The sequence below is a fragment of the Crocodylus siamensis genome, chromosome 2 (genome assembly GCF_052110815.1).
Source record: "Crocodylus siamensis isolate JL-2025a chromosome 2, ASM5211081v1, whole genome shotgun sequence".
Taxonomy (NCBI): domain Eukaryota; kingdom Metazoa; phylum Chordata; order Crocodylia; family Crocodylidae; genus Crocodylus; species Crocodylus siamensis.
Window position 1 is genome coordinate 209,463,292 of NC_143396.1, and position 12,722 is coordinate 209,476,013.

The following is a 12,722-nucleotide window of genomic DNA, read 5'->3' on the forward strand; positions in this document are numbered from 1 at the left end:
ACTCTCTCAGCCAGGTGCTGCTGCTGCATCCCAGGCTGCCTGTAATACTGCTGAGTCAAAGATGTGCTTCTTTGAGCATCTGAGCTTGAAGGGAGGGAGTAGTGCTGGAAAAGGTAAAGCTGGGAGTGGGCTGAAAGGGCTGGAAGGCCAGCATGGTACAGGGTGCAGTTAGGAACAGAGTGTGGGGATGAATAGGGGGCCACACAGACTAAATCCATTGCTGCAGTCAAGCAAGGTTACCAACCCAAGGATTTTTTTTCCTAGCAACTATTTACTGACCTCCAAGCTTTTTTTGTGTTTTGTTTTTTCACTTTTTTCCTATGGTTAATATTAAACCTATAAATTTAATCCCAGCCCTTCTAACTGGCAGCAGGGTAGGACATGGCAGAAGAGTTGCATTTATATTTTGTATAACACATCTGTAATATCATGCATCAATAAAAAATATTAACTGTCAGTAAAAAGCTTGCAGACTGTCACTAAACAAATACTTAGGTTGACAGCCCTATTCCTGACACTGAGATACACTTTCCTCCAGAAGTTTTCAAATGAGAGAGGCTATTTAGGATAGATGAGAATATGGTCTTGATTTTTTTCCTTTAAGAAGTCTAAATTTTTTTAAATTACAATTTTACAGTTTCCTTTTAAATACAGTAAGAAACACAATAAGAAATAATACAACAAGAAACCCTTAGGTCAATATTTTGATGACAAAAAATATCTTATTCTTTTATAAGTGATAATACTAATGGGGAAACTACTCTCTCCATTAGAGCATATTGAAATAGGAGACTTCTACAGGCAAGTTCTATAATTGTATTGACTAAAATTACTAGAAATGTAACAACTTATTTTAAAGATGGTTACCAATCAACATTTTTTTTCTAAATGTATAGGGTCAATTTATAACTTGGACACATTCTGATTTGCAGTTATTTCTGACAGAAAAAAAATCAATACACTCCAGCATTACTTTCCTCTTAGACAACACTCCAGCATTACTTTCCTCTTAGACACTGTCTTTAACACACAGCTAATTCTGTTAATGTAGTTGCTTGCATCAAGTGCTCACAGGGAAGTAGTATATTGAAAGCAAGTAACATAATGGACCACAAATGTATTCAGTAGCGTGGCTATGCTCATACAGTCTTGCAATCCATTTAGGGACACGGATGCATGCTAATGCAACTAACTGCAGGACTAGAGTATAAAATGGCAACTGTCAGTGAAAACCTTCATTTTCACCAGTTTATGACTGTTGTTACTAATGCAGTGATATATTTAAAGACAGCTACTACTTAAATACAGTATAACCTCATAAATACAGATATCAAAAATCCAGAATTATCGAAAATCCGGCACTTTTTAAAACTACACTCCACTGGGGAGCAGTGGTGGCCAGTTCCAGAGCAACGGAGGAAGAAGCTTGCATGCAGCGGCTGCCACCACCATCCACCACCCTGTGCTGCTGCTCTGCGTGTGGCCACTGCTCCAAGACTAGTCGCTGCTCCTCCCCTTCCCCCTGGACCAGGTGCTGCTCCAGTTTCAAAAATCCAGAATTTTCACATTTCTGGCAGGTGCTTGATCCCAAGCATGCTGGGTTCATGAGGCTATACTATATACACCCTTATTCAGTAAATGTTTATTCCAAGTTCTGTCTTTTGGTGATGAGAATGTTTATTTTTTTCCACTGAAACCAACCTAGTCCCTTTAGAAATTTTTTAAGTATTCTTAAAAAAAGAAAAAAAAATTTGAAGGGCAGAATTTGGTTCTTAGCTTTGCACATTATAACTAATTGCAAGTTGTACAGCCTTCCTCAAAATAAGTTTACAAAACAAATATGGAGTCATCTAGAAATACGAAGAATGAAGAAAGATAATTCTGTTAATATAAATGAAGAAACAGGCATTGCAAAGGGAAAAAAAATCAAGTTAAAAATCAGCATTTGTTACATGTATTACAAAAAAACCCACGTATTGCCAAAAGCAGCTCTGAAAATGTACTGCTGGTGATTTCCTCCCAAGAAAACAGCATGGAGGAAAACAGTAACAGTACATTACAAGCCAACATGGCTGCAGCAACCTGCATGCACAAAACTGATGGGAAACTAAGTTCTCAGTGGCTGACCAAATCACAGTGTAGGGCAGGAGTGGAGGGGGAAGGGACGCTGAATGCTCATCAGGTGTAACAGCAGGGAGAAAAAAAGAAACAGAAAAGGTCATGCTTATCCCAAGGGAAAAAATGCAAAATTAAAAACTCGCTGGACAACAAAGAAGGTTTACAACTGTTAGTATTACTGCATATGGATCTATAAATAACACAGGTGAAATAAAAACTACTTGAAATTAAGGGGGTTACTCTTTTTTCAAGGCCCAAAAAATTACATGTATCAATCCTTCACAAAGAAAAGAAGGACTCTTTTAAACATCTAGGTACTTACAGAATGAACTTTAAACAATCGAGTCCCCAAAAAATTAAAATCTCCAGAAGACCAAAAGGCTGTGAAAATTAATTGCTTGAGCTAATTTTACCTGTACGTGGTATACATTCTTCTTTGTGCCTATAAGCTACATGCAGGTTCGAAGGGGAAAGTAGGTAAAATACGATAATATGCAGCAGAGAACTGAGACTCAACTGGAAAATTATTTTTAACAATTGAGACTCATTTTTTTAAACAGTACCAACTGGAAATAACTGAACTACAAATTTAGGAATCTGCATAAAATCTCAGATTACCTGAGATTCTACTATATTATCTGAAGTTCTAATCTAAATTTCAAATCACTGCCAGTTCACCTGTTCTGTACCAGTGGCACATTTATCAGCTTATTTCACAAGTCTTTAAATAGCTTTCTGGTTAATAACATTAAATCTCAGGTTTGTTTATCTCATCACCATAACCAATCCAATAGCTCCTCACACCTTCTCTGGCTCAAGGAAAGCAGCCAACATGCTGAATAATTATTTTTATCATTGATCATTCAACTTCAGATGGTATGCTTTTGAAAGAAATCTATTTAATGATCTTGAAGATAAGCAGCGCAAATGGCAAAAAAACAAGAGAATAGAACACTACCAATAAAAAGGATGAAGGATAAATGTATGAAGCAGACCAATTTAAAGAAAGAAACCAAAATACAAATTGTGAATAACAATTGGACTCTGCTAACTTCTCTGCTTCTATAAATCTTACATGACTACAGAAGAAAGAGACATGACAGAAAGACATCAATTTTGTTTGAAATGCAGCAGACAGAGCAAATTAGCCATACTTCCTAGGTTAACATAATTGACCTAGTTCTTAAATATATTAATTCACCTTCTCTCTCCTCTTCAATCTGTGCCATTCTGAAAGCTATGGCAGATTTCTCTTCTCTGACTTGGTCATGTGCTTCCTCTGATTCTGGTACAATCTCCTGCCATTCCAAAAGCTGACTCTGTAACTCATCCACGCTGCCTGATTCACTGGCCTATGAGAGAAGTTGAAATGAAATTTTAATTAAGCAAAATATGTAAACGTGTTTGTTATCCATTCCAAAAGAAAACTTCCACAGCTGTGCTTACTTACAGCTTTATGAAAGAAAAATAAATCCACTGAAGATGCCTGAAGACTATCTTAGCAGATAACTTAATTGCCTAAAACAAATTTGAAAACGGCTAGTTTTGGCTGAAGTTATTTTACCTGAAGAGATTTTTCATACAAAAATGCCTTCTTGGCCAAATATTCATGCTCCCCCATTTTACTCCCAAATGAGAAAAAGTAAAAACATTTCTTCCTGCCATCAAAATGAAACTGGGGGGGGGGGGACCTGTTACAAAAATATATGGAACAAAAACTGGAGTTATTTTTAATATTTCTTGTAAAATATCTTTTTTTCCCCTTCAACTGGCTCTGCTGCTAGTATCAAACAGGTATCAGCATGTATGCATAGAATCCATGCATTTCAAGGACTTGGCAGACATTTCTAAAATGCCTCACATAACACCTGAATTTGTGATAGGACTCAGTGTGTTACTAGTGGATATCTGCATGTAAAACAACAGCATCATTCTGTTTATCTTGAGTCATTTGAAACAAAATGAACATTACATTATTCAGAATAACATGCATTTGGTGCATACCTAAGAGCTCAGTAAATAGCACAAAATCATTTCAAAACTTAACTTGTTAGCACAATGAACTGTTACTGCTTTCCCAGTTCTGTATATTACTAAATTAACCTTTGCTTAAATTCAAGATTCAGGTAATATTATCTCAAAGGTCATTAGCACTGTCAAGCTAACCAAGAATTAATACAAATCAACTTTAAACAGTAAACCTGTGAGGCTGCCCTCTTTGTGACTTGTTCAAGATCAGCCTGCAATTTTCGCTGCTGTTCTTCATAGACTTCCAACTTAGCCTGTAGCTCTTCTGCAAAAACATAATGAATTGTCTCTATTACCTGATAACATGTTAAACCAGGAGGAAGAATCCAACTCCAAACTGAGACCATGGAATCATTTTAGTTGAAAGGAATACATGGCTTATACAGTGCACCTCCTTCCAAAATTAACTCATTTTAGGAGTATTAAGAAGCAGTCAGTCAATGTTTGAAATGCTGACACAAAGCACTGGGTATGGAATGGAATGGGGTAAAATGCATGGTATCAACAGAAATTCACTTCTAGGAGGTCTTAAAGCATTTCCTGTCTAATGCAATACTTTCTACAGGAACATAGTTCAGTTGGTGTTAGGTTGCTGCTACTGGTTGCATAACCCATAGACTGTGGGCCAGTTCCAACCCACCCAGCTATTTTATCTGGCCCACAATGCATAGATATTGGCAGATATCGGAGGATGGTTACACACAGTACAGAGAAGCAAGAGTCAGGTCAGAAGCACATCCCAGCCTGAGCCAGGTTATTTTGACACGCCACTCTTAAAGCACTGTTGCACAGTTCATTTTCTTACAAACCTAAAGGCCTTGTTACATCTTGTACTGAGCTGCTCCAGTGCTGATCAGTGTTAGTGCTAGCTCAAGTTTAGAGCAGTCACACCTTAAGGTTAAAAACCTTCTCTGACTGTCCTGCACCTGGCACAGCTGTGACTTGCCACTAGAGAGCAGGCAAATCGTGACAGGCTTCTATCCCTGCTCTAGGTAGAGTGTGTGAGAGATGCATTGAGGGGGTTGGAACATGAAGCTGGGAAGCAGAGTCAATGGGATGGGGGTGGGTAATGAAATGAAGGTGGAAAGGAAATGGAGGTGACGGAAGGGTGGTGAAATGAAAGAAGTCAGCCACGAAAGGATAAAATGAAAAGTTAAAAAAAAAGGAATTTAAACAGAAATGAAGAGGAAGTAAATTAAAGGTCTCTTTTTAATAAATTAGGAAGGTGACTAGTGCATGGGGATGCTGGTCGAGCTGGGATGGCTGGGAGGTAGGAGTGGTCAGGGAAGGCACTTGCGGGGAGGGGGGCAGGTACTGCCCCTTCCCTGGGAAAGAAGCCCCAGCTCATAGGGACTCAATCTGGACCCCCTACCTTGTATCAGCCACCTCCTACCTCCCACCTTCCCTAGACTCCACTCCCAGGCCTGTCCATACCCTGAGACCTGGCTGACCGGAATGTGCTCTGCAAGCTGTTGTACTCATGGGGGTGGGAAGGTCACACCCCCACAGGTGGGAGGGTAAGTTGGCTTGGTGTCTGAACCATGCCCTGCACAGTAGAATTCAAGGTTAGAAGTTTGTCCACACAGAACAGGGGGTGGGGGTAGGGACACTGCATCATGGGATACGGGAGGATTGCAACTTCAGCAGCTCATCTCTTGCGGGTGGCCATACATTAATGGAACATGAGCTAGGTAACACAGATCAAAGATAAACCTGCCCTGGAGTAGCATAACTAAGTCACCTAAAGTGTTCTTAAAACTGGTTTCCAGTACTAATGGGCACCTGTACACAAGCGCAGAAGTTGTTCCAATGTGCTGGAATTCCAGTGCATTGGAGCAGACTCTATTAAACTGAGTCCGCTGGGGCATGACAATTGCCACACTTCAGCAGTCTCCTGCAACTCCACGCTTAAAAACGGCAGCAGGGGCACTTGAACTAAAGCTTGTCAAACAACAACGTCATTTTTAAGCCTGGGGACATTGATACAGGAAATTCAGTGTCGCTTTAATTAGAACAACTCTTGGAGCTGCTCCAATTAAAGTGCCACCACCAACCCCCAGAGCACATGTAAAAGCACCCAATGTGTAGACAATCCAGGGTTAAGCACTCCTCAGTAGCCACGTAAAATGTGTAAGTAACAGGGCCCTGACTCTTCTTAGATTAGTATTAAGTATCAGTCAACACTTTCAGCCCTGTTCTGTCAGAAACATACTGTCTATGCATAAATCTGAGTTGAGTACCAAAAACAAATAAATGGTCTTAAAAGTTATTCCTAGGAGACTTGTCAATATCACAAAAAAACAGAGGCACAGAAAGATGAGAACCTGAGACAGGTAGGGAAAGCAAGCACAGAGGTATGCCAACAACTAAAATGGGGAGGGGAGGGATACATGGGTGAGTGAAAGGGAAGACCTAACTTCCTAGGCTACTGCTGATGCTGTATCAGCATCAGCTCCACTCACGCAGCAGCAGGCCCATGGCCAGGCTCCCTGGCAGCTGCCTCCGGTGGCCCATTTGCTCCTCTACCCCCTCCTTCCCAACCCCGGATATATACAGGGCACAGGACTATGTCTGGTCTGGCAAAGGCTCCCAGAAGGAAAGGAGGGATAGAAGAGTGCCATTCCATTTGCTGCACTCACCCTCCTTCCCCAGTATACTGCTTGGTGCAGCAATGCACTGCTTAGGTCCTACAGCCAGACTACAGCCAGGCAGTGCAGGACTCCTTTTGCTGTGGCAAAGCCTCTCACGGGAGCAATTCTGGCACCTCCAGCCTAGTCAGTACCTATGATTAATGTCTGGTTTGCCCTGCCCTAGTTACACCACTGCAGAAGACAGCAGCACAATTTGCTTCAATGCTGGAAACGCCAACTGTAAAAATTTAGGTTCATCAAGGACTGAGGTATTACATAAAGGCAAAATTTGGGCAAATTGGGGGAGAAGTTTCTACAATAACAGTCTAGACTAAGTCTTGCTGTAACACATGCTGCTGTTTCATTGTATAAAGAAAATGTAATTATTACATAGAATAATAATAGAATCACAGAACCAGAAGGGATCCATAGGATCATCAAGTCCAGTCCCCCCTTGTTATGTCATTTTGCAGAATAAAATACACTTTAATGCTACTAAATAGTATACTTCAACTTCAAACATAAAAGGTTGTCATCTTGTGATACCCTATTAAAATGAAGTCTAGAAAATTCTTTCATTTTTTACCATGCTGGATTCTGAACAGATTGATTTAAGTGCATAAAATACATTCAAAAACAGCAAAATCGTTCCATTAATTATTTACCATTTTGAGTTCTGAGTTCAGAAAGTGCTTGCAGTTTTGACTGTAGTTCTTCCTTTTCAATTTCTAAGTCTGAGATATGGTTGTTTAAAGCAGATATGTCATTATTCTTTGATGATAACTATGAAAAGAAATAGTTTTGTTACTATGCTTCAACAGAACTGAAAAGCCAAATCCTAATCTACACTGTAATTTGATATTTTATAAGATTTAGGGTAACAGTGTTTCTAAAATAAAAAGATACAACATTAAATACTTATTAAAAACACTCATATATATATTTTAATTTGGCAAAATTCACTTTCACCTTATGACATAAAAGATTTTTTAAAGCAACTTTCAGTGGACCTTTTACACTTTTAAAAATTAGATATATAATATTAAATTTAAAAAAATAAAACAATAATATTAAATTTTAAAATGTCACATGTACACTTTTCAGTTCATCCTCCAGCTGTTTGATTTTTGATTTGGACCACGCCTTCGTTTTAAGGAATTTAGCTTCAGATTTGCTTGCCTCTTCTGTTTTCAACTTCACCTGACCTAGCAAACAAACCAAAATCATCATTTAGAATCCTAAGATCAATGTAACTATGCAAAGTATTTCAGCACCTGCTTTTTTCTCTTTATTCAAAAGCCCTTATTAAAATTTCTATGGTATATCTGTAACTAAAAGGAAAAGGAGCAGCTTTAAAAGTGCTAGGCCAAATCCAAAACTTAAATACATCTAATTTAGAGATTGTCAGCCAGGGGTATGCATACCCCTGAGGGTACTTTGAAAGGTCCCATGCAGCATACGGGGGCAGACAGAGATGGAGTGCTGCCACCCCATGCCACTGCCTCACAGGAGCAGGGCGAGGGCGGGATGAGGGCAGGGCTGCACAGATGCTGTGCTGCCGCCGCTTCGCACACCTCGGCTCGGTGCCTGGACACTCCCCACCCTGCCCCCGGGGTATGCTTACTAAAAAGGGGCCACCAGGAGTACACTTATTAAAAAAGGTTAAAAACCCCTAATCTAGTTGTTGCTTTGACCCACTACACCATAGTATTTGAGCATCTTTAAAATAATTTGACTCCATCCCTGAAGCTAAAAGACATGTACTTGTATTACACCAGGTATGCATTTAGCTCACAATATGCAATAGAATGACAACAGAGTTCTTCAAATACAACAGCTATGTTTTAATAGGATACCTTCTAGTTGCTCCATCCTTTCTTTGATTACAGCCTCTATATCTATAACTTGTTCTGAGTTACTCCGTCCATTATTACTTAATTCTGTCACTCGTTTCTGAAGCTCCATCAGTGATTCATCTTTCTCTTGCAGCTTAGTTTCAAGCCTGTCTTGGATTTCAAGTGCTTCAGCATTATGTTTCTCTTGCATCGCCCTCAATTCAAGTTCATGTTTCTCTAGGCTCTTCTTCATTTCAAGTTCATGTTTCTCCATCATGTCTTTCAACTGGGCTTTCATTACATGTTTCTCAGCATCTAGCTTAGACTGGAGATTATTTTTCTCTGACTGAAGGAGTTTCAGGTTTTCATTAATTTCCTGCATAAAAATAACAAAATTTCAATTTACACACACGTATATATGTCTGCATATGAAACTTGCTTAGTTTTCTTACAAAAATTTCCTAGATATTCTTACATGTTTAGCATAATTTAATGATAAATCACTGTCAGGGTTGGTGAATTAGTGTCATAAGGGTCTAAAGTGACAGCTGAAACTCCACTGGGTAGCCTGCAATGCTCTAATGCAGGGCTGGAGAAAATCCAGCCCGCCAGGCCATTCTATCCGGTCCACAGAGCCCCTAAAAAATTTAGAAAATATTTATCTGCTCCTGGCTGTCTGTCAAAGATGACAAGAGCAGTATGACACAGGGGGAGCCAACAGTAGGACCTGCAGCCCAGCCCCACCTACCCCCGGCCATTTCCCTGCCTTCCTGCCCCCATACTGCTCCAGCACCATGTGGCTCCTGGCAGCCAGACCATGGGACCACACTGATAACCTGGGAAGTAGGTGTGCGTGCATGCGTGCGTGTGCGTGCCACATGCACACTCCACCATACACATGCACCCACACACCCCCTCGCACTACATTCAATGCTGGGTTCCACAATTCAAGAAGGATATTGAGACGCTTGAGAGAGTCCAGAGGAGAGCAACGTGCATGATCAGAGGACAAGAAAATAGGCCTTATGATGAGAAGCTGAGAGCCATACAACTCTTCAGCCTAGAAAAGCGCAGGCTCAGGGGTGACCCGGTGGCTGCCTATAAGCACGTAAGGGGTGTGCACTGGGATCTGGGGGAACATCTGTTCACCGGCACCCCAAGGGATAACAAGGACCAACGGTCATAAACTCCTCCATGACCACTTTAGGCTGGACATAAGGAAAAACTTCTTTATTGTCTGAGTCCCCAAGGCCTGAAATAGACTCCCTCTAGAAGTGGTACAGGCACCTACTCTGGACTCATTCAAGGAATGATTGGATGTTCATCTTGCTGGGATCCTTTGACCCTAGCTGACTTCCTGCTCCTGGTCCAGGAGGCTGAACTCAACAATCTCTCAAGGTCCCTTCCAGCCCTAATGTCTATGAAATCTATGAAATACACTCAGACCCTCATACCCACACTCCCTCAGAAACCCCAGCCACTCTCCCTCACACACAGCCCCCCACAAACCCCATACCCACCCACACCCCACATATCCACACACACACACCCATTGTTCCTTCACCCTCACACCTATCCGCCCCCACAGGCATAGCCACACCCCACATAAACCTATACCCACCCCTGCACAGTATACAAGAATAAGACTTCATTTTAAACTATTATATACAATCACCTCTATGTACACTAGACAAACACATGTAAACCAGAACAAAATATTTTTTTAAATCAAATTAATGAATGTTTTAGATATGTTTGCTTTTTAGAATCCAAAAGGGTCCACACATCCATTCAAAATTTCCAGAGGGGTCCAACAAACGAAAAAAGGTTAAAAACCACTGCTCTAGAAAGTCCTTGAAAGATGATGTTCCCATAACAACATAGAGGACAAAAACTCTAGTAAACCCCCAACCAGTAAGAGAAAAATAAAGTTTGTGAAACAGTGACATCAACAGTGATCAAGACAGTCTATTAAAAACCATTTACATTATTTAATCTATAAATTGTTAAAACAATATCTTCTACAGCTTTTTGTGTGTGTAGTCCTGAACAGTGAGTGGAGTTTACAGAAATGAAGTTACATGGTGGTCTAGAGCAGTTGTCTCCGAAGTGGGGTGCATGCACCCCAGGGGTGCGCAAGACAATCCACTGGGGTATGGGAAGAAAATATTAGAACTTCTATTTATATTTATATAAATATACATATATTGGGGGGGTGTGCTCAAAAATTTTTTACTGATGGGGTGCGCAAATATAAATATACATATATTGGGGGTGCGTGCTCAAAAATGTTTTAGTGATAAGGGTGTGTGATCAAAAAAGTTTGGAGACCACTGTCAGCACTACAGCTTTGTCAGCACTAACTGCCTCATAATGGGTCCTAGGCAGATTTAAAGTGTGGAAATGACCCAAGACCGTGCTAAGTGACAGATCACTCTGTTCCCATCTGCTATTGTTTACTACTCAGAGACTACAATGAGGATCTGGGTTCCACTGTGCTATGTGCTGAATAAACGCAATGAACCTCTTACCCCAGCAAGTATTAGAAAAAAAAATCAAACTGGAGTTGCTTCCACTTGAAGAGACTGTTAGAGCAATGATTCTCAACCATGATGTGGTAGCACTCCGAGGTACCTCTCAAGGGTAGATCAGGGTACCACACAAAGTTAGCACTGTTAGGTATGCAAAAATGATTCAGAAGATGAACCCAGAGAGTTCAAATAGGAATCCAGTGCTAAAAACATTCTGGCCTGCTGTTACTTTTCTGAAACAGAAAAGCTGCTCTATTAGTTTTTCTCAAAACATGAGTGAAAACTAAGGCTGGTGTTTTCCAAGGGATGCCTTGAGTCTGAAAAGGTTGAGAAACACTGTGCTACAGAGACACTGTAAACAAGTAGCCCTTAGGTTTTAGCATTCATTTCATCCTCTGATCTGAAATACCCCAAAATAGTTCACTTTCAGTACAAACTGCGAAGTCTACTTCATATAGCTGACTCTGAAGCAGAGAGATATGATGTAGGCTGATGATTCTGACTGGGATGATATTCTGAGAGATTTGGGAAGCACTAATTTAATTTTCTTTTGGCTTATTTTCTGCTTTAGGTTAATACTGACTTGTATGACTATGAACTTATCTTTAACTAATATTAAATGTAACTAGAACACTCATTATGTATGCATACACCTGTTTAAACAGAAGACCTTAAAATAATGGCTTTTTAGTCTCTAATAGACAAGTGTTAACTGCCCCATACACTATTTCTTACTTTCAGCTGCTGGTCCTTTTCATCCAGTTCCTTCTGCAGCATAACTATCACCTGTGTCCTTCCCAGCATGACTTCCTCTTTTTCATGTAGCTTCTGCTTCAAGGCCTTTAATAACTGGTCAGGGAAATAGAGAAGTTAATTTTACATGACAAAGGTAAAAAGCAGCTGAGCTAGGCACCACTGCCTCAAGTGCATGGCATTACCAGTAACCTGCAAGATATTTCAATCTGCCACAGCTACCCAAATCAAACCAAGTGAAGGGGTTCCCAGTGGTACTGTACCTGTTCTAGATCAGCACTTGCATCAGATCTAGCAGCTAGTTTAAAGAGCTCCTGTTCATGTTTCTGCGCTTCTATAACGAATTCCTTTTCCTTTTCTTGGATAATATTCTGAAACATACGTATCTGAAAACAAAGTCTTAAATTAGTTTGAAGCAAACTACTATTTGCAGGATTCACTGAAGGATGCAATAACATAAATTTACTTGTACAACAGTACCAGTGATGCTCCTCTGGAAGTGGAGTTTCACCAGAATAAATCCAAATTAACCGAGGGAAGAACTAGGCCTTAAATACAGGGAATGTTACAGCATAGTATGAATCTCTAATGGTAAGAAGGAAAGTGTCTCACATTGTACACCTGTGTTCTCCTTCCTAGTCTGATTCTGTTTCATGTCCTAAATTTCATTTCATTCTACAGTACACATTACTGACTCTTATATACCTCTTTTCTGGTTCCATTACCTCTTTCCAAATTACTACCTTGTAACCCAGCTACATTCCCCTTACTGCTTGTTTTCCATTTCCAAACTTATTTTTGTTGGTCACCCAACAAGTGTTATTAAG

The 12,722-nt window shown here is 40.2% G+C and overlaps 1 protein-coding gene across 1 annotated transcript in view; it reads right to left on the reverse strand.

The window, feature by feature from the left end:
* Nucleotides 1-12,722, reverse strand: part of LOC149871649 (uncharacterized) — a 59,786-nt gene that overhangs the window by 33,125 nt on the left and 13,939 nt on the right. Inside the window, exons 8-14 of the mRNA XM_090032913.1 lie at nucleotides 12,159-12,281; nucleotides 11,878-11,991; nucleotides 8,633-8,987; nucleotides 7,872-7,981; nucleotides 7,442-7,559; nucleotides 4,320-4,411; nucleotides 3,320-3,470 (exon numbers count right to left, since the gene is read on the reverse strand). Of these exons, the coding sequence (XP_089889039.1) occupies nucleotides 3,320-3,470; nucleotides 4,320-4,411; nucleotides 7,442-7,559; nucleotides 7,872-7,981; nucleotides 8,633-8,987; nucleotides 11,878-11,991; nucleotides 12,159-12,281 (1,063 nt within the window). The remainder of the gene's footprint in view (nucleotides 1-3,319; nucleotides 3,471-4,319; nucleotides 4,412-7,441; nucleotides 7,560-7,871; nucleotides 7,982-8,632; nucleotides 8,988-11,877; nucleotides 11,992-12,158; nucleotides 12,282-12,722) is intronic.